At 29.8% G+C, this 24046-nt stretch overlaps 1 protein-coding gene across 1 annotated transcript; it reads left to right on the plus strand.

Annotated features, from left to right (window-relative positions):
• Positions 1 to 22514: 22514 nt before the first annotated feature.
• On the plus strand, positions 22515 to 23792 carry LOC108482529 (WUSCHEL-related homeobox 4-like). The gene is made up of 3 exons (XM_017785661.2): positions 22515 to 22775; positions 23010 to 23291; positions 23383 to 23792. Exons 1-3 carry the CDS (start codon positions 22551 to 22553, stop codon positions 23527 to 23529), a joined length of 654 nt encoding a protein of 217 aa, XP_017641150.1. The 5' UTR covers positions 22515 to 22550; the 3' UTR covers positions 23530 to 23792.
• The last annotated feature ends 254 nt before the right edge of the window (positions 23793 to 24046 follow it).

Genomic DNA, 24046 nt, shown 5'->3' on the forward strand with positions numbered 1-24046 from the left:
CTCGTAGCACTCGAAATTGGTACCTTGTTGATTAATTAATGTCCTAATGTTGAAAATTTGAAAAGGTTTTAAAATACAATTCCTTTAAAAAAATGTTTGGATAACTCGAATTGGATATTAAGATTCTCTTATTCCGAAGGAATAAAATATCATATCCAGCACGTTAGGATACAACATTTCAAACCCTCGATACCAAGATCATCTCATGATTTCCAAAACTCATGCATTGAAATTTTAAAGGATATTTGGTTGTTTGGTCAATGGAAAATCGAAACCCAGCACGTTAGGGCACGATTTCTCGAATTTTCGAACACGAAATATTTCCTTGTTTTGAGAAGCTTTCAAATTAGCGATTATAAAACCGACTCAAAATATATTTGTTTGATTTACTTAAGGATAAAAGACAATCGATATTGGGCAAAAGTTGAAATTGTAATCCCGATGCAATAACAAGAAATAAATGCATAATTGCAAGCATAGAATAATAATATATGAGTACAATATTATACAAATGAATGAAAATGATATAAAAATACGAATATACAAATCAAAATACACACAGTGGCAATAATCTTACAACATACACTATTTAAATACTAATATTAATATTCAAAGATCAATGAATTTGAATATATATATATATATGTGTGTGTGTGTTTAAAATGAATAATAACTTTAAATAAATAATAAAACAATTTAAGTGAAAACAAATGACACACAAATTTTAAATTATCCGAAAAAAGTTAAAACTAGATAGAATATAAAAATAATATATAATAAATAAAAATATATAATAAAATAACTTGATGAAATAAAAACAAAATGATTAAAATAAATAACAAATTAAAACGCATCATTCATGGACCAAATTGAAACTTGTGCAAAATTTCAAGGTACGAATTAAAAAGAAGATAAACTAGTTTAAAAAAACTGAAAAACATGGAGGGATTGAATGCGCAATTTCCCCTTTATGCAAAACATGCGGATCCTGCCCCCTATACGGGTTGGGTTCGGGTCGACCTCCCAAAATGGCACCGTTTTGGTGCTTGGGGAGGCCGAACGGAACGGCGTCGTTTAAGCAACTCTATAAGAGCCAAGTTTTTTGTTTAAAAAAAACATTTTACTTCTCATTTAAAAAAAAAACTAAACATCAAAATTTCCTCTCTTTAAAAAAAACTCTTGATCTCCGATGAAGAAATCCGGCCAACTCCGCTGTGGCTCCACCGTATGCGGTGGCTGGAGACCAATAAACCTATTTTTTCACCTATCTTGGAGCCTATCATCTATAAAGCATAGATCTAAGGCCAAAATTCCAAGAACAGGGCCAAAGTCGGCAGAGCAACCAAGAAACGAATATTTCTTCTCCTTTTCCGATTTGTCTTGAACAGACAACGACCACAATTAAGGTAAGTTTCTTCCCTCTCTTTCCTTTACTACTATATTATTATTGTACTTTAGGAAACCAAAAGCAACCAGAATAATCAAAAAAAGAAAAAAATTGAAGCCAAAATTACAAAAGAAAAATCACATTTTAATCTTTCTGAATATCTTTCTTTCTATCGTAAAAAAAAATTACAATGGTTTCTGGCCCATTTATAGCTGAATAAAGGGAAAAATAAATAATAAAAAAAGAAAATAAAAGAAATCTTTTTTCTTTTTAGATATTTCTGTTAAACATTTGTTGTCAATTTGCTGTACATTGTTACTCCCATCTTTGCTATTATTTTGTTTCTTTTTTGCAGGTGAAACTACCGTACGGAGGAAGAGGCCGTTCGTGGGGTGATGTGGAGGCCCGATCCCATGGCTAGAAGGCTGCGGCACAAACTATTTTCAGAAACCCTTAGGGTAAGGGTTTCTGGAACCTTGGTTATTGGGCCTTTTGGGCTCTTCAAATTGAGCCACTCATCTTTGTATTTTTGGGCTATTAATTTTGTTTATAAATAAGCTAGGGTTAGTTGAGATTTGAAGTTTATTGTTTGTAATTTGGGTAATAAGTGTAAATGTGATTTGGGCTAGTATGTAAATGGACTAGACTATTTTATTTAATTTTATAATTTTTAGTTTTTAGTTTTTTGTTTTTGATATGGGCCCGGACAAAATTTAGGCCTTACAGAAGTTAGCTAAATTTGTTCTTAATTATCTTGTGGTTTTCTTGGTTGGCCAATTAATACTGAAGAATACAGATTAAATATTATTTATGAAAGATGGCAAGAATCTAAGCAAGAAAATAGATGATAGGTTGTTTTCTGCCAAGTGTCAACTTCTGTGTCATAATTCAAGTGGCTTTAGTTTTCAAATAAGAGGAAGAGCTTTCATCAATAGTTTAACCTATATGGTTAAAATGAAAGGTACTGTCAAAATTGTATACAAACCAGACTTTCTCAACCTGAAACTATATGTATAGCTTATATACATATACAACATGGCAAATGTGTATGAGCTTGAATATGGGGTAGTAGGCAAAACTTGAAGGTCAAAATAATAAGTCAAAATTAAGAGCTAAATTGTTGGAACTAAAATTTTTCAATGAATTCTAACATTTTGAGTTGAAATGGAATTAAATTATTTGATTGCTATAACAATTTAGGTCTGCTTGACAATATAAGAAAATCACATTAAGTCGACAAAACCATTTCACTCAAGATTCGACTTTGTTGACTAAAGCTAGTGTAGTTGAGTTTTTACATCAGCAAGTTCTCTGAACAATATTTAGATCCGGGGTATGCTGAACTGTGATAAAGAAACGATTTGAGAATCCTTCGCAATCCTTGATATATAGCACGATTTTGCAGGGAGTTACTGATCTATAAATTTTCTATTTCTTTATCTTTTTTGGTCAGACTGGATTATTTTTTACATGTATTGCTTCTCTATATCAATTAATAGTTTATAGTTTCTGTGTGATTTTTAGTTATTTTTCTTTGCTTAGTTTTAGTAGCTGTTTATTTATCCTTCTCTAAGTTGCCTTCTTTGAATGTTGAATTGTGGATATTTTGTTTAGACTTTAATTTTAGTTTATCTTTTACTTACACTCTATTCATTATCATTTATTTATTATTATTTTTATTGAAATAATGAATTGGATCCGGACAAAAAAGTATTTGATAGGGTCATTTGAATTGCCTAATCAAACAACTCCATTTTAAGCTCTTCTTAAATGCATTTGTAAGTAACTTTTATTACTTACATGTTTTAATTTAATACAACTTTCTTTATAGATAAATCCATGTTAGTGATTTGAATTAAGGCATAATATCTTACATATCCAACACAAATATTTAAAGGAAAACGAATCTGATATTTTAGCTGAGCCTTTTCTGAATTTCCTTTTCTTTTGCTTCTTTTCTCGTTCTAATTTCATATATTCTTTCAACTCATTTTCCCAGTGAAAAAAGAGAGAGGATAATCTGCTTTGTTTTCCTGAAAGGATTCTTTATTACTGAAAAAAGAAGATACAGGGGAAAATGAAAGATGCTTATGAGTGGAGTTGGAATAATTCCACTTGGCTTACTATGCAGCATATGCTTTAGTGAGTTTTTATATAGTGTTTTCCATGTTTTAAGTATAATGTTTTTTTCGAAAGCATATTCATTTTTATTGTTTGAATTGAGTATATATTTTGAAAGGTTTATATTATTATTTTCCGAATTATTTGGAAGACTAGGAATAATAATATTTTTTAGGAGCAGTTTTGATACCATTGTAATTTACATATGAGAAGTTAAGATTATTATTTGTAGAACCATGCAAGCATCAATACGAATGAATGATTGTTTATATTTTAAACACTTTGATGTGAATGGTTTTGATTGCAAGAACAAAAGCATGAAATAGTTGAATGTTGTACAAAATAAAACCAAAATTAACTGGAATATGGTTTTGATGTGAAGATTTACCCATTTTTATCGTATCCTTTAGTTAAGGAATATGATTGTCAACTTAAAAGTTAGAAATTCATCCTATCCAAATGGAAAAGGAAGTTAGCAAGGAAAAAAAAAAACAGAGAAAATTTCTGTAACAAAATAAAAATAAAAGGGATAAGTTTCCGCGGAGCTTAATTATTTTTACTATAAATTATTTTATTTCTAAAAAACAATTGAATGCTTTTACACTTAAGTATTTATTTATTCTAAGTAAATGCAATTTTATTTAGGGCTAATTTAGTATTGTTTCTAATAAGTATTTTTAGAGTAAAAATTACTTTTGAAATAAAAGTTTTGCAAAACATTTCCTTTAACCAAAAGCTGAAGTAAAAAGTTTTAGCTTTTGATTAAAAGTGTTTTTTGCTTAAAAGTACTTTTAAGAAATAATGTTAAACTAAGCCTTAATTAGTAACAACAAAATTTGGTGGTTCTCCAACCCATGTTGAGTCATTACCTACCATTAGTGTTACGGGGTTGGACTTTTTGTCTCGCAATCTGTACTGTCTTAGACGATTTCTTCGATTCAAATACACCTAAGTCTTTAACTTTCGCAAAGTGAGAATTCTCATAGAATATCTCTAAGGCACTGAATTATAAAGCGAAAGCAACTCAAAGACAAAAGAATTTGAAATAACAAAAAATGTCACAAGAAAGCAAAGCATACCAAGTGATCTGAGTAAATGCTCTCAATTAGTATTCACTACTAAAGAATGGACTATAATGGATGATTACAAATGAGGGGGAGACCCTCTATTTATAGTTAAGCTCTCCCAAATCCATTCGTACAACTAGCTTTACATCGACGAACGAGATTGAAGCATATTTACAATTAAGAGAATTACATAATCCCCAAGATTAAAAAATTAAATCTTATTAGATTACAAATATTCTAATATTACCTTTTTCTATTTACTAAGGTAGCCCTATTTTTTTTTTCTAAATGTTTTATTGGGCGATAAGGCTTCAAGTAAATTAGCTTCGTCACTTGTTTTTCGTATTGGGCCAATTCAAGTCGGTCAAATGAGTCCCATGTAATATGTAGATCTTCATGGGACGCTCTTATTGCAATAGTCACGGGCTTTGAACAGCAGCTTGTGACACTAGACCCTCCTATACTTTTTTTTTTCTATTCTTTATTATGTTTAATGAATTTAAATTTAAGATTTATTTTATTTTATTTATATTAAATTAATATAGATGTTTCTAATATGTTTTTCCCACACTTTCTATTGATTTCAATTTTTTAAAATAAAAATTACAATAAGGCATAGGTTAAAAGAACTTTTAATAATAAACTATCAATATTAACAAAGAATACCATATTACATATGTGATAAAAAAAAAAGACAATGAAAAATTCATGACAATACATTTTTCCGGTCTATCTTCAAATGTAAGATTCATAGATATAGTCAATATTTTTGTAATTGTTGAACTCAAAATGGTTTTATGGATATGAGATAGTGATTTTGATATTTGTTGCATGAATGTGTATATATGAAGTTATTGAATTGCAAAATAATAATAATAATAATAATAATAATAATAATAATAATAATGAAATTAAGAAATTGAAAGAAAAATATGAGAATAAAATCATTAAAATTGCAAAGTATAAGAAATAATGAGAAGTTTTAACATTTTAATTATTAAATTATATTAGCTCTATTTATTTTTCAGTTAGAACTTTTGTAATTAAAGTAATAATAATATCAACATGTTATGGTGAGATGAGAAATTTCTTTAAAAATAAATATGGTATTGAAATGTATCAAATGTAAATGATTTTGTAAGTTTCTAAATTTCCAAATATCTTCAAGATAAAAATTGTTTCTAAGTTTCCAAATATCAAATAGGTAATGGATTTCAATATAATTAAAGGTGAAAATCTTTACAAAAGTAAAAGCCTTCCAAAATTCTAAATTCTAAACATTATATTTCATATTTAAATACTTAAATTATAAAATTAGAAATTTCATCAAATAGTTTGCAAATATAATATTAAAATAGTTATCAAGTTTATTTTTAAAAGCATCAAATTTTTTAAGAAAACATATTTAAAATAAGATAAAAAATAAATTCACTTAATTCTCTCCCTCACTCAATCGACCTGAATCTTTCGTCTTTTTCACATCATTTAAAATTTCATTTTGAGCACTAATTGTTTTACCAATATTTCATGTCTTTTATTTCATCATAAAGATTTTATGATTCACATTTCTTTAATTTTTAAGGCAGTGAAGAAAGATAAAATGTAATTAAATAGCGAAATCTGGACATTGTTGTTTTGACCCTTTAAAAATTTTAAAATTTAAATTAATAAATATAAAATTATACTTTTGGTCTCCTCTAAAATTATGAAAATTTAATTTAATCCTTTAAAATTTATAAAGATATAAACTATTAAAAGTTAAAATTTTATCTCGACCTCCTAAATTTTTTTTCTAACTTTGCCCCTAATACTTTTTTCACTAAGCTAAGTGGTTGTTGGCTTTAATAAGAAAGAATAACGTAATATATTTTACATTAAGTGATAAGTAGCTACCTATCTACTTATCTTATTCAATATTTTTCGTTGAAACTTTTATATTAAGTAAAAAATTAAAATTATTATCAAACATGAGGCACCACAAGTCGAGCCATTAGAACACTCCACTCTTCCTTTTTAAATCAATAGTGCATTTTGAGAGAATCCCCTTTTTACTTTTTCCCAATATGATATCCCATTACTTTAATACTATAGATCAACATTCGGAATATTTAAAATGACATTTCAAGTACAAATTAATAGTTTCAAAATGGTGGGAAATAACAATCATCCTAAAACCCCCAACAAACACATGTTAACCATGAAAATAAGAAGGCTCACAAATGGCCGCAAATTTGGTTGTATCCTTTTAATAACCACGCTCAACCTAAGAACCTGAAAATAAGAAGAAACTAGATAAGTTCATGGGAACTTAGTGAGTTCCTAGAAAATTTACCTCCCACCATAATTCCTATTAAGCATCAAGAAAATAGGGCTCAAACTGATGAACTAATTCGCCATATTTGGCGGATGCATGTCGCTGGTTCGTAGATCAACTTGTGGATACTACCACAATCAAATTTAGCCTACCAGTGGACAACACTGGTTTTTAAACTCATACATGACGGTCATAGGAAAATTTGCACCGCGGATACACCACTTGCATGGAGTACCCTTTTATGAATGACAGGCTTACTTTTTACTCTTTCATGCAACGTGCACTACCACATGAACCCTTTTTCTCATGTACTACTTTCCTTGTGCTAGCTTCTGATCTTGGCTCTAATAACCAATTTTTCATGTATCTTTATATCCATTGATTAGTGCTATTTATCAAACATCACCTCAGTATCCTCCTATCTCCCCTCATTGTTTGAACACATAGGTGTTCCTCCGCACGGCCGCATTTTCACCAGTCACGTTTTGCATCAAAATGCCATAGGCAAAACATTTTTATCTTGTGTCTTTTTTTTATCATTATACAGAACATCCCTCCATAGCCTCCTTACACTAGTTTGGATACGAAGCTTGTGCACTAAGAAAGGAGTACTTATACCATGTATATACTTGGTATTCTGGTTCAGTTTAACCGTATATAGCCATGCATGCATTGACTTTTTTGGATATGTTTCCTTAGACATGAATATTAGAAACAAAGGACTAAGCCACTTACTTGGTTGTACAATGAAAATGATTAAACAAATTAACGCAAATAGTAGTCACAAGGTATAGAGGAACCCACTAGAATACTTTACGATTTAACAAGAATTTGTACACATGCAAATAGTTTCTAGATAGAAGTTTCCTTCATACTTAGTATCCAAAACAGTCCTACCAAACCTTTCTTACGTTTGCTTCTATCTATCTAGTAAAGATTAAAGGAAGGTTTAATAATTTACCAATAGACAACTAGTATAGAAGCTTTCCTAAAATTTAACAGTTAACACCTTCATTAGCAAAGAAAAACTCTCCTAGTTTCTTCAATGATAACAAAGTCTAGTGGAGAAGATGAATCTGAAATTTTCTCTCTACTATCACGCTATCCTATTTATAAACAACTCACGTCCAAACCCCAATCAGGATTATTTCTACTTATTACTCGTTCTTACACACTTCCACTAATTAATCACATCTTACGAGACTCTCCAAGTGTCCTAATTACTAACATGTTGCCTCCACTAGGATTCCAGGTGACTTAAACATATCCCACAAGCTATCATACTTACTTTAGTAGCTACACTAAAAACACGAGTGGCAATTATATTAACGGGAAAATCTACCTAATAAGGTTCTCACCCTAACTACAATCTCGCCATCACTCGAAATGTACTTTGCAGTATAAGCGAAGTTCTAATAATCACTTTTCCATGAAGTTAACAACCTTATCTGGTCTAAGTATCACAACTTAGGCAGTTTTTGCTGGCGTAGTTTCCTAAACCGATCCTACAACACCTTGTTTTGGCGAGTCTTGAATTTGGTGAGCAAATCGAAAGTAATTTGAGTGGCGTAGTGCTATCCACCCAATTGATGCTTTTGACGTATAGGTCGGGCACATAGTTAACGTTAGAGTATTATGCAAAGATTGTTCTTTTGATGTGTTGAGTTGTAGTGAAGAAGAGATTTGTAAGAATAAAAAGGATTTTGGGTGAATTGGGTTATTGCCAAAGGTATTATATGCTGAGTTTATTGAGTTATCAAGTTTGTTACGTACTAATGAAGTAGTTAGGATGAACGAAGGTTTGGACCAGAAATATAAAATACTAAATTTCCATTTACAACTATAAACCATTTTTATTAAGGCAGTTTTGAAAGTTTAAGACATATGTCAGGTGTAATAACCCGATTTTAGTGATATCAGAAACAATGGTTTTGAGACCACAATTCTGATGAGTGAGTTATTATTTTATTATTTATTTGATGTCTACAGGAATATATTAAGGTCGTATTAAAATTTCATTAATTAAAAATTTTTGATGTTTGCATAATTAATTAAGTGAAAAGGACTAAATCGTAAAAGGTGAGAAAGTTAAGTTCTGTTAGTTAAAAGGGTCAAATGGCTATGAAACCATAAACTAAAGGACTTGAATGAAAATAAACCATTTAAGGGGTTAGTGGATATGCATGGATAGGTTTTAATGAAATTTTAATAATTTTAAAAGGTTATTTTGGTAAATGGACAATTAAGTTATAATGTCAAGTAAATTAAAGACAAAAGATATCATCTTCTTGCTTTCATCATACCAAAACTAAAAATCACCATTGAAGAATAGGGTTAGGTTTGAAGCTCTCTTTGGTGCATGTAAGTGATTTCAAGTCTTATTTTTAATGATTTTTATATTTTTGAGTCTGTTTTAGCTTAATCTAGCTAGCCCGGGGGTTAATTTACAAAATTGTTAAAGGTTGAGGGACTTTTCATGAATGCTTTTGAATGATTCTTGATGTTAATTTATAGATTATGAACATTTGTTGAAAAATAAACAAGTTTTTTAAAGTGATTTTTTGATGAAAATGACATTTAGGGATTAATTTATTAAAAGCATAAATTCTAGGGTTTTATTGTGAAATGATGGAAAATATGGGTTGTATCAAGGCCCTTTATACCTATGGTTAACATGGATTTAAGTTAAAACGCTTAGATTTTAAGTTATAAGCTTAAGGACTAAATTGTGAAAAGTTAAAATATTAGGGGCAAGTTAGTTATTTTGCATAATTATGAAATGTGGATTAAATTGAATACTAGAAGTACTTAATTGACTGAAATTATCTATTTAGGTCAACATAAACCATGTTCGGACTTAGATCGAGTAAAAGCTAAAGCTTCAGATTAGTCAATCTAACTTCTACGCCCTTAGTCATCGAAGTATGTTTGTATGAATGGTTTTTGTATTAATGCTATTTAAATTGAGTATTTATTATGTTATGTTTAGCATAAACGGATCAATGTATAAAAACGTATCAATGCTATGACCAATGGACGGATGTTGAGTCTCAATTGAACATTAGGAATTCTTAGGATACAAATGACATGTTATTAGAGATTTCATGTTTCAGGTGCTGGTCTTGAATGTTTTACCGATGGCTGAGGTCCTGCATTTGTTGTGGATATTCTACAGCTTGTGTGAGTAGTATCGTGTAGCTTACATTCTGACCTGTAGCTCATGTGAGCAAGCACATTTCATAGCTCGTGTAAGTAATGGTGTAAAGGAAAGGTTATGGTTATATGTAAAGGCACACTTCATGTAAGCTTCCTGAGTATCCGATGTAATTCTAGATGGTTCAATGAGTAAGGAAAGGGAATGAAACGGTAAGTTTGAAAATGGATTAAATCATGACTTGGTAGAAGGAATTATGAATTACATGATGTTGTATATATGGAAATTTATATGTTTATAGTTGATTTCAACTATACTATTGATGAGTATTACTAACTTGGGTTGGTGATATTGATTAGGCTATGCTAAGCTTATGGCATTGGTGTTGAACTATGTTTAATTTATGAATTGTATAATAGAAATGGTAAGTTGAGTTTAATTTTATACGAGCTTACTAAGCCTTTGTTGCTTACATAGTTTTCTTTCCTTTGTTTTATAGATTATCGAAAGCTCAATTTGGTTGGAAGCTCGTAGGAGACCTATCACACTATCCAGCAATCTATTTGGTAGTTTTTGAACATTTTGATCAAGGTTATTAATGGCATGTATAGGTAATTTTGAAATGGAACTTAGTGGATATGTCAATGTCAGTTTTTAGTACATGTATGTTTGAGGTCATGATGATTTGGTGCATTTCAATGCTTACCAAGATATGTTATATTAATCACTTTCATGTGCTTGTGTATAAGGCTCCTTTATGATATGTTTTGAATGGTTGGAATTTACTCAATATGTGGTATGTTTTGGTAAGAAGTTGAATTAGGTTATGATGCTTGAAATATGGTAAAGTTGATTTGTTTTAGCATGTTATGTTTTGGTATATTGTGGTGCCTTTGAATGGCATATTGGTTAGTTGAATTAGAATCTTGAAATGGTATCTTAATGTGTGTTTAGGTGATGCTTAGATTTCTTTAAGGTGTGCATGAATGGTTGAACAATTATGCATGGAATGGTTTTAGGGATAACTTGAATTTAGGTAATTTTGGGTCCACACGGCCTGAGACACGGGTGTGTAACTCAGTCGTGTGAGGCACACAACCTAGCAACATGGTCGTGTGTCATCTGAGAGTTCTTTTGTATACAAGTCAGTGAGTTACACGGTTTGGTACTCGGGCATGTGGGGCAACTCAAAGAGTTACACAGGTGAGGACACAGGCTGGGACATGGCCACTTGTCCTTTATTCAAAAGTTACACAGCCTGGTCACACGACCGTGTAACCCTTATTTTTAATTTTTTCATGTTTTTCCTAGAATGTTTGGGGGCTATAGCCAATAGCCCCCTTACTCGTGCTTACATTAGCATGTTCACACTAGAGCTGTTAAATATAAATATTTAGACTACCTGGAAGTAACGTTCGGGTACTAGTGGATGACAATAGCACCCTCACTCATGTTACCACTAGAGCTGATTACTATTAATTAAAGACTTCTAAAAGTAAATCTCTTAAAACCTAGAGAGCTCTTAAAAATGTCATAAGTGACCAATGAAACACCTAGAAGTTGGAGCTATTTAGTCATGAGTAGCACTTATTACGATAGCTTTCAGATTCTTCTAGGTGAGAAGATGACAACTAGTCGTACTATAACAATAGAAGACCCTTAGAAAGGGACATTGGACTATTTAGGCTGTCCTAGTTGGGTTGGGGTAGGCTATAAAAGTAGATCTACTCGGTTATAGTGCATGTCCCCTAAAAAATGACACACGCTCATGTTTTGTTTCAAATTAGTCTCGAATTGCTCCCAAGCTATTTTTAAGGTCCCGAGGGCTCAATTTAGGTACGAAATGCATGTGATTGAATGGTTAATGATATATTTAAGTTATAGAATGATATGATGTTGTATGATTTACGATTGATCAGTAATACTTCGTAACTTTAATCTGACGACGATACGGGTTAGGGGTGTTACATCAAGTCCCAATAAAGGTTTAGGTTATTTATATAGATACTTGAGTTAGAAGAAAAAGAGTTTTCTTCTTCCTTCCTAAAGAAGTATTATTAACTGAATCTTAAAGAACTTACAATATTTCTCTCTCCTTCAAGCTTAAATTGTAGATCTGGTTTTTCACCAGTGGTTACTTCATAACAAGGTAAGATTTATGACTCTGCCTGTTATATTATGAAAGAGTAAGTTTATTGGATATGTTAAATCAGTAAGATGGAGATATAAAGCCTTGCTTGGGGATTTTTAATGATAGAAATGATAGAAAAAGAGGTATATGAATAAATCTTGATGGGTTTTAATGTTTTGTACCAACAATTGCTGCTGATTTGTGCAGTAAAAGTTTGGATCTGGAGTTTTGACCTGCTGTAGGTGAGTATTAGATGAGTTTCTAAACTGAATCCTAGATGTATACCATGTATACTAGATATTTCTATGGAAATTGAATGAACTATGAAACCGAATTTAGAAAAGTATAATATGAATGTTTCCCTATGTCTTGCATGTGTAGTTCACATGGAATTTGATAAGTATACTATTGATGAAGTATGACTGTATGAGCACAAATAGAATGTAAGTGATGATATGTGAGTTATTTAGGTGTTGTTAATTGATCAAAGTGTGAAGTCTTAAATGGTGTCAATACATAAATAGCCGGTCAAGTGAGTTTGTGTTTGTTCATCGTCATGGAGTCTAAAATTGTTTGTTAGGATTAAGAATAGAATCTTTGATATAAGCCTTGAAGGAAAAGCCCATGGTAATGGCACTCTCTGAAGAGGAACTAAAGGAAGGTTATTACCCAATAAGGTTCCTTGCGTGTCCTAGGACGATCATGGGCAAACCTCACGCAACATGAGTCTAGGTAAATCCATATCATAAACATGTCAGGAAAGAAAAGCCTTTTTGGCATAACATGAAAGAAAATCCTTTTTGGCGAATCATGATATGGAAGCCTTTTATGGAAAATCATGAAATGAAAGTGCCTTGTAGCGAAAAATAGAAAGATTAGCCTTTGTGGAAATCTCTATAAAAATGACCCTTGTGGCAACGATTTGAATGAAACACCTCTGTGGTGAACTCTAAAAGAATGATACTCATGGCGAACTCTGAACGAATGATGTGACACCCCTAACTCATATCCATCACTGGATTAGGGTCATGAAGTATTACCAAACCGTACACAGCTTAAGAAAGTCAAATGTTACTATTCATGTTTAAGGTAATACAAAATCAATTATACGAATCGTATGTACATTTCCTTTATAGCATTTAAATGATTTTATTATATCAAATTTTTAATACATAACAAATTTTATGCGCATACCTTAAAACATTCAAACACAAATATTAAATACATGCTATTATATTTATTTAATTTAATAAATTTCAAACGTATTATTGAAATAACTTTACACGTGTGCATGGTAAAAGCCAAACATACTATTACATGCCAATTCAAGTCCAAACATATATGCAACCTCAATATTATTACTATATGCCTGAACCTAACTTTAAAGCAATATATATATTGCACATCTTAGCATACCACTATGAACCATTAAATAAGCACAGAATACAACCCATAGTACATCCCACTCGCATGTAAATTATTATACACCACTAATATTCATATAACGAAGTACACATGCTCATACCATTAGTGGAAACACTTATTTTACTTGTGACTATCCGATTATATATATTTACTTAGTATTTCTTTTTACTATTCCAATGATCATAATTTCAATCATCAAATATATTTACACAAGAATCATACTAATACATCACATAAATTATGCCATAAAAACACTTCTAAAACAATTTAGTAACATAGCGGAATACACAATGTACGTAATATTACTCTTTTAGCGAATCATATAACAACATCGCAAACATATATTCTTCATATGAAGTTTATTAACTTGGACTATTCATGACACAAATTATATATTTCTAATATGCCAATATTTAATCACAACTAAATATATATATATATATATATATATTTACTTATCCAACAACCATGTTTATCTTGATTAAACTAAATCATAAAATTCAACTAAAGAAAAACATATCGGTTTGTCAAACTTACCATATTGAATAATCACAAGCTATACATATCATTACTTTAAAGCGTAAACATATATGAAACACACCATATATATATGACTTGCATTTTACTTATCTAATATATTACATATTATAACTCAAGAAGCATCATTATTTATATATGCAAATGCCGAATCATCAATCAAATATATTCATTATCTAAATTCAACATTTAACCAAATATACTTGTTAACCCACTTTAACCAATATTATTAAATACAAGACACAATCGAATCATTACACTAACGACTTAACCTTTAAATACCAAACCACAAACAAGCCTATCACAAGCATATGTATGAATTTCATCTATCACAAACCGAATATAGAAGCATTTCATTTACTACTCCCAACCGATTTGCAAGGCAAATCACACATCCTAAAAAAGTCAATAATAAACCACAGCCAAAACACATTCATCACCCATATATTAAGTTTAACTTGCACATATATATATATATATATATATACATAACCCATGACCAAAGTTACTTAAACATTAGGACATTAGCACTAGGATCAAGCCATTTTCGCATGGCTTTATATACATACGCATCCAAAATAAACTAACTCCAAGGCTAGCCTATACATGCCATAAGATCGAGTTTAACTTATAAGATGTCGAAACCTTAGATAGTGTGATGGACTGTGCTGACGATCCCCGAGCTCGTAACTTGATCCAAAATCTATAAAACAAAAACGAGCATACACATAGAGTAAGCTTTTATAGCTTAGTAAGTAATAAGCAAATAACAATTCAAGACATTATCAATTCATTTAAATCAAACCATAATATACTATCATAGCTACATTTAATCCCACATTTAACATTTCATATATATATCCTGTGCTTTTATAATAAACCTTATCTTAACCGAATGTACATATATATATATACTCAAAGTATTATTCGTTTTCAAAGGCATATTAACACCATATAACCGAATGTTCATAGACTAATATACATATACTCATAAATCCAACTTTAACAACTCATACTTATAGATAGCATATAACCGAAAATACTACATGAATCCACCTACATTTACATTATTATCATATATAGAATTTTCATTTAATATCAAATAACAAACTTACCTTACTTTCAATTAGGTAATCAAATAACTCATACCTAATCGTTTAACTCATTTTACACATTCGATCATAACTTATCATTGTCTGTTGAACCATTCGGAATTGAATAGAATACTCAGATAATCACACGTATCAAACAATGCCGACATCCCAGACGTGGTCTTACATGTAATCACATAACGATGCCACTGTCTCATACAGGGTCTTATTTGTGCACATATATCGGAATCACATATCGATGGCGACGTATTAAACGTGGTCTTACTCGAACACATATATCGGAATCACATATCGATGCCAACGTATTAAACGTGGTCTTACTCGCACATATATATCAGAATCACATATCACAAGTCGAAGTCTCATATATATATATATATCCATGTATCAATTTAAACTTGGCCAAAACACAAATATGTTCATTAATAATATTATTATTCACTTTCTAGGTTACAAAATCATCATACAATCGAATATATATATATATATATATATACTCATGATTCACACTTTAATATCATATACATGTATCATTTAGCCGAATTTAAATTTGCAATTATTATACATATAATCAACACTTTAACATGAATAGTTCATGTCATTACTTCAAATACCAAACTTATTCATTACTTTATCATTAAACATAGATTATTTTTCCATATTCAATGTTGATTTGTAATTTTCTACTATTTACTACAATTATTTACAGATCACTTATATTAAAAGTTAACAACAACTATATGCATATGAACTTACCTCGGGCAATGTAAAACGGAACGGGACGACTAGTCGACAACTTTAGTTTTCCCCCGATCCAAATTCGAGTTCTTTGGTTCTTGATCTAAATATATTCAATTTAAACTCATTCAAACACATTTTCATTCAATTTAATCCAAACACACATAAATGGGAAAATTACCATTTTACCCCTGACATTTTACACTTTTTACAATTTAGTCCCTATTGCACAAAACACAAAATATGCAAAATCTAAACATACCCATGTTAGGCCAAATGTTCCTAGTGTTCATACAAGTCCATATATTTCATTTATTTCACATTTTAGTCCCCTAAATTATTATTTTTGCAATTTAGTCCTAATTACTCAAAATCATCAAAAACTCCAATACAAAATATGTTAATCTAAAACATATCTTTCATATTTCATCATCAAACAACAAAGCTCACAAGCTCTCAACAATGGCATAACTCAAAATATTTACCAAAAGAAAAAAATTCAAGCATGGGTTTACTAGTACTCGAAGCAACGATATCAAAAACGTAGAAATTATCAAAAACCGAGCTAAACACATACCTTGATTGAGCTTGAAAGTGCTGAACTAGGTTTTTCTTTTTCTTTTCTCTTGTTTCGGCAAGAACACCAAAATATAACACATAAATGGCTTATTTCTTTATGTTTTATGATATATAATATATTATATTAACATAACATTTAATTTACACTTTTAACCTTAGTTAAAATATTACACTTTCATATATATTATGCCCATAACCGTCCACTTACATTAACAATGGCCCAATTACAACATGAAGGTTTCATATTATAAAGACATTCAACAAGTTGGTCTTTTTACTATTAACCACCTAATTTTTATTTTACGTGATTAAGTCCTTTTATTTAATCGGACACTCAAACGACAAAATTAAATCACAAAAATTTCACAGATATAAATTCACACATAATAAACATAAAAAATAATTTTTAAATATTTTTCTGACTCATATTCATGGTCTCGAAACCACCGTTCCAATTAGGGTCTAAATCGGGCTGTTACAAATGATATTCATGGAGAACTTTGAATGAACGATATGCATGACGAACTATGAAGGAAATGTCCTTGTGGAGGACTGTGTAGAACCCTTATTCTTAATGAGCTTCTTTTGTGGTAGACTCCGTATGGAATGACGTAGCATATTCGCCTGGATTCTTTTAAAATCAAAATCAGTAAGAGTAGAATATGCTATCTGATGAATACAAAGTAAGAACCAAGTGAGTTTAAAGAATGAATTTAAGTAAAGACTATGTTTGATAATTCAAAGTAGGATATATACTTGTAAATAGTAAGAGAAATAGGGGGTTGAAGAATGATCAGGTATGAAAAGTAACTCAAAGCGTCGATTTCCGAAGAGTATGGGTAAAGGAGCCATCTTCATGATAAGTTATAAAGGAAGTCTAATGGGATAAAGTCATTGATGGAACTATGATAAAGGATACAGACCATGTTATAGGGGACAAAAAGAATGATCATGTTCATAAATGGTGCGATCCTCATAATGATAGATAGGTGATGTTTAAAGAAGATAAGTTGGTGGTAATGAACTATCTGCCTGTTTATGGAATACAACGACTAAGGTATAAATGATTATTTCTCACTATGTTCTTATGAACTTACATGGTTGTTTCCTATCTTTTAGGATGAATGTGAGACCGAGCCTGGAGGAATGAGGCTAGGACTACGCCAAAAGAGTGGCGTATCGATTTATTATGCATATAGAGCGAGTTAGGCTACGTATTCAAAGTTTGAGCCGGTGCGTAGAATTTGTACCTCGATAATATCTATGATAGATTAGGATTTCAAGCTAGACACTTTTGTAATTTAATTGCCATGCATTGTGCTTGTATTCACTCGATTGTATATACTTACGTATTTTAGTTCAAATTTTTGTAATTAAGTGAGTTGTAGTCTATTGTAATTTGTATAAGTAGGGTAAGTTTACATCTGTATTGATGTGGTAATACCCAAGATGCGGATCCAGTTCATTGAATCGGGTTTGGGGTGCTATAGATCTGGTTTGCTAAACCAGTGTGTAACATTTAAAATATTTATTTTCAATGAAATGGAAATTTTTAGCAATATATTAAATACATCCTAAATATTAATCAATTTTCAAATGCTAATTAAAGATATTTTTGAATACTTTTTTCTCTTAAAATTATAAATGAAATACTTTCTACCTTTTTTAAATGCTATCAATTTTGTACAATGATTGTTTCTATTTGAACGTAAATTCAAATGTTATCTTGAGAAACAAATATTTATTCCACCACAATATTATATTTATAGGAAACATTTCAGAAAGAAAATTACGATATTGAGTTTATGAAATTTTATGTAGAAGCTTTTGATTGTAACTTGATATTATACTTTTGTGTCTTAATAATTTTTAATTGTCATAAATTGTGTTTTTAATTTAGAGACTAGACTGCAGAGTTATCGTCTATACAAAAATTATTTTCTGAATTGTTCCATTAATGATAACTTCTTTTCAAGTGTTTTTTTCCTTATTTGTTAATTTTATTCTAAATAATTTTGTTTCTTTTATTTTTATTTTTATTTTTAAATTTTTTATTGGAATGATAAATTTTTCAATGATATTATTAAAATTTAATTATATTGAATTAAATTATTTTTGGTGCAATGATGATTCAAATCCAAGCTATTCCTAGAGGATGTGAATAATTAATCAATAAGTCACAATTTGAGATTTTGAATTAAATCCTTTGTGAAGTTAAAGTTTTTTATTTTAAATTATTTTAGAAATTATATAATGTTATAATTATGTGTCTTAAATAATTTTTAAAGGTTATAAATTTTTGGGTGAATTACAAGAGGAGGGCAAAACCTTAACAACAACGCGGCTAGCATAACTTGAATCCATACTACACGTGGAGTGGTGAATACCCTAACCATCAGGTCAACACATAAAGTTTTATAAGTTACAAATTTTAAGTGTTAAATTTATTTTATAAGTTATAGTCTTGAAATGTATTTAGAGAATCATTTAAAGCACATAAATTTCAATTGTTATCCGTATTTTTACCGGTGTATAGTTAAAGGTAATGAATTTTAATGAATCTCTCTAGAATTAATCTTTTATTATTTAGTATTAAAATTTATGTTCTTCCTATACATCTTTGTAACTTATATTGTTAAATTCCATAGCTAAAGTTTTAGAAGTAACTTTATCAATGGAATAAAAATTTATTTAAATAGTTAATTTTTTCAAGTATTTAGATCAAATTCAAAATTTAGAATCAATATTATTTGGAAGGCCTTATTTAAATACCATCCTAGTCTGAATAAGACTATGCTCACACCATAAAATTGATGAGAACATAATAAAAATTTTTGTATAGAAATATCATGATTCTATACCCATTTCGTTTTTAAATTTATTGTGAAAAGTATGCATGACAATGACTACCAACTATTATTTAAGAAAATCTTTAAAATATATAGAGAAAATCTCAAAATATTATATAAATTTTGTTATACGATGCAATATGATGTATATTAATTTTGATTTTGTGTAAAATTTTGATTTTAATTTTTACAAACTACTAATATTATTATCAACATATTACTCTTTTAAATTTACTTATTACATATATAAACGACTATATTTGTCTCATACAAAAATAATTGAATTTATTTGTTTTTAAAGTATTTATAATTAAAATTAAATTAAATTTTATATATGCAATTGAATTAAAATAAAATTTTACATATATAATTATATTAAATTATATTACACATTAAATTAAATTTTATATATAATTTTAAAATTTATTCTAAAATTATCACTTTTAGAAATATTTTTAAACCATTTTTGAAATTAATAAAAGCTACTACATTATAATAAAATGGAAATGGTTTCATATGCATCATCTTGTTAAGAGAAAAAAGTGTGTGTACATAATTGAATCGCACACGTGTAGTTTGGGTCAGATGTTAAGAGTCACACGTGCTACATCCAATCAAGTGGTCATAAAATCAAGTTCTATATTCAAACCTCATCATACAAAGTGAAACATGCAATTATTATTTACCCACACTCAAATATTATATAATCATTTGGAATTCTTTTATTTATGTATATAAAAGAATTGCATGTATGGTTTCATTGCATGGCAATTCCTGATAAATAAGATATTGCCAAATTCAGACCCAAAAAGGCAGTGAGTATTGTTGGTTTTTTAAGATTATAATATAAAAATTTGGGAAACCTAGTGCTACAGTTCCAAAGTAGAGGTGGAGAGACTATTTGGTATGTTTATAATGCACTAAACCATAAACTTTTTTTTCCTTTAATAAACATTCTTTGCTTATAGAGATAAATTTAATAATGGCTTATAATAATAGAAAATAATTATAATATGATAAGATGACATGACTAGAATATATGATGTTTAGGAAGCTATTATTAATTATTTCTAAAATTTTAAAATTTTATTTAAGTTATTGAACTATTCAAAAGTTTTTATTTAAGTCATTAGGTTGTTAAATTTTTTTTAATTTATGCCAAAAAGCTCCTAGCGATGACTCGACAATCAATACGGTGAATCAATACCTATTGATGAATAGAACAATATACTTTAGATCCAAGGTGATCTGACTATAAAAAAAACTAAACTATAAAAGAGAAGGAGAAAAAAAGTTTTCGATTGATGCAGGTAATGTGAACAGAGAAAATCACATAACATTAATTTTAGGGTGTGTTCTCCATTACTTTTGGGATGAACTTTTTCTAAAAAAAGTACTTTTCTCTTAAAAGCAATGAAGAACACATATCATTGGAGCAACTTTTTTAACTTTTGGGATGAGCTTTTTAGAGATGAAAAAGTAGTAAATTTTAACTTTTTCAGCCAAAAAGCACTTTTGGCTGTTATTTTACTTTTTTAACCTTACTTTTTGACTTAAAATGTGTTTGATGCTATTATTTTGTGTTCTCTTTCTTGGTTATTTAATATGAGTTTTACAAATATATTAGAAGCATTAATTAAAAATAAAAATATTTTTAAAATAATACAATTGTGTCAATATCTAATTACAAATATTTAATTATTATATTTAAATATTTAAATATAGTTTATATATTCTAATTAAATTTAATAAATAATTAATATTAATTACTTAGAAATATTTAAAATTAATATTATATATTAAAATATTAATAATAAGTTATAATAAATTATTTTTTATATTTTTACTAAAATATCATAATATTAACTAATTTGAACATTATTTAAATACATATTTGTTACTTTATAATATCATGTCTAAAATTGACATTTTATTTTTCAAAAGTACTTTTTGACAAAGAATATCAAACACTTAAATTTTTTCCAAAACACTTTTCAAAAGTACTTCTCAAAAGCACTTTTCAAAAGTAATGAAGAACTGGCCCTTAATGGTCGAGTAACTTAAATAAAAACTTTCAAATAATTAAGTAACTAAAATGAAAACTTATCCATATTTCAATAATTAATGATATAATTTACCACTTTATATATTATATAATAAAAATGATTAACAAATAAAAAAATCTATAAATATAAAATGATAAATTATGAATAGACATAATTACTAGGTGTAAGCTTTGTGTATCCCTCTTTTTTTTGAGTGTCTGTTTCATCATATTCCGTATCTTGGAAAGCAAAGGAAAGAGTTCCATTTTCAAGTATTGGGATTGGAGGAATCCTTTTAAATTCCTCTCCCACATTCACTTTATAGCTAAAAATTAAAAAGTTTTGAGGGAGAGAGAGAGCAGTGTAAAGGAGCAAAAAAAGAGGCCACCGAAAAGCAATAACACCTTATCATCACAGCAGTGAAATTGAAACACCCAACCCACACGGATTTGCAAATTAGCATTACACTATATTGCATTCCTACCACTCATTCACCCACACGCCCATACCTAATAATAAAACCAAATGTTTCTGCATGTATTCTAATATTTAATTCATATCAATTGTTCATTCCATTCTTAAACATTTTTACTATTATTATCATAAAAAATAATAAAATAAAAATATTTTAAAATGGAGAGGAATTAATTTATATAATGTAAAATTTAAAGTAATTTATATTATTAATATTTTAATAATTTAATCATTATATTTCATATTTTATTTATGTAAATATGAATGTCAAATTTAATATAAATTTAAAATTTTTAACTATTTATTTTATGTAAAAATTCAACTACTTAATAATTAAAATATTAATTTTATAAATAATTATGAAAGCGTGTATAATTATATTGATTTTTACGGCATAATTAAATCGAATCTCTTCTCTTATTTCAACACTTATCTTTTCTTTTCTTTTTTTAAAATATGGGAAATCACAAGTCAACCTCACCTCATCATTTGGTCTCCGTTCTTCAAAGCACCACCGCACATCCCACTTTCATTCTTTTTCTTTTCCTTTAAAGTTTGCTTTTCCCCCCCTCAATCTGCTATATAATTCACTACTCTCCATCGTTCACACCTTCACCATGGGAAACATGAAGATGCACCAGCTGGCTTGTGGATTTTGGGAGCAAGAACCATTGCTCTCTCTTGGCTGTAAGCGTTTACGCCCTCTTGCTCCAAAGCTACACTCCAACTCTACTTATACTACCGTCTCCTCTTTCGACCTTAAGAGCTTCATTAGGCCCGATAGCGGCCCTCGGAAACTTGGCAATGGCCCCTCTGAAGACAACAACCGACATTCTCCTCCGGTACACTCCACCAGCCCCCATTCCCTCTATTACTTGCCTATACTTGCATACAATTATTTATATCATTTCATGTACGCTAGTAGCTTGGTTTCAGTCGGAAGATCTACAGCATAATCATAAGGTTTAAGGCTTTAAACTATGTTTCATCACTATTAGTAATGGAAACTCAATTAATGAAGTAAATATGATTAATAGTGTTTGAAGAAGTCTAACGTGAAAGTTGACGACATGTAGGTGGAAACGCACCCAGGAGGTACGCGGTGGAATCCAACGCAAGAGCAGATAGGGATTTTGGAGATGTTGTATCGGGGTGGGATGCGAACTCCAAACGCACAACAAATAGAACAAATCACTGAGCAGCTAGGGAAGTACGGCAAGATCGAAGGCAAAAACGTGTTCTACTGGTTCCAAAACCACAAAGCACGGGAGAGACAAAAGCAGAAGCGAAGCAGCCTTGGACTCACCCATTGTCCCAGAAGCTCTGCTCCCATTACTCCAATAACTTTGGATACTAGGGTACGTAAAAGTTAAAGCTAAAACCTCTCTCCCTTTGATTTAACTATATTAGCTTTATGAAGCTTATCAAATTATCATGCATGTATAATAGGAGGAAACAATGGAAAGAGAGGAAGATAGTCCATGTAAGAGGAAGTGCAGAAGCTGGTCATTTGAGGAAAAAGATAGCAGATCGTCAAGTAAAGAAGATGAAAATAGAACTCTGGAGCTCTTCCCATTGCACCCGGAAAGCAGATGAATGATGATGATGGTGGTGATTGTGTAGCTTTTTTTTTCTATCCCTATCTTCTTTTGTTGCAGGGAAGAAGAAAGATACAAAGTTGTCTCCATGTACTCTAATGCCTTATTTATTCCTGACTTGAGAACCAAATCTATTACTCTCTTTATTATTTCTCTGATCATCAGCTGGTGAAATGAGTTGTTTTGGGTGAGTGATCCATCCTTGCTGATTATGGGATGAACATAATAAACTTGTTGAAATGGATAGGTTTTAGCTTGAAAGCAGTGTTGTGATCCTTGGACAATGAAGTCCCGCTCCTACTTCTTCCCTTGCCATTGACTATTGCCTTGGCTCCTTTGAATCTGGATCGGATAATAATTTTTTTGCCAAAATTGAAAAAGATCCCTCGATGGCAGCCACCAACAAAAGTAGGTGGGTCGGGGTGTTCTTCAGTATAATTAAAGTTAAATGCATGATCTATCTTTGTTATGATTCTCATTCTATTTCTTAGAAGACTTGTATAAAGTTGCAATTA

Source organism: Gossypium arboreum, chromosome 1, assembly GCF_025698485.1.
Source record: "Gossypium arboreum isolate Shixiya-1 chromosome 1, ASM2569848v2, whole genome shotgun sequence".
NCBI classification, from domain to species: Eukaryota; Viridiplantae; Streptophyta; class Magnoliopsida; order Malvales; family Malvaceae; genus Gossypium; species Gossypium arboreum.

Excerpts from the sequence above, each read along its gene's own strand:
- LOC108482529 (XM_017785661.2), top strand. The coding sequence starts at position 22,551 with ATGGGAAACATGAAGATGCACCAGCTGGCTTGTGGATTTTGGGAGCAA. Across the intron at positions 22,776-23,009 it reads ACAACCGACATTCTCCTCCG|GTGGAAACGCACCCAGGAGG; the intron begins GTACACTCCACC and ends GACGACATGTAG. Across the intron at positions 23,292-23,382 it reads CAATAACTTTGGATACTAGG|GAGGAAACAATGGAAAGAGA; the intron begins GTACGTAAAAGT and ends CATGTATAATAG.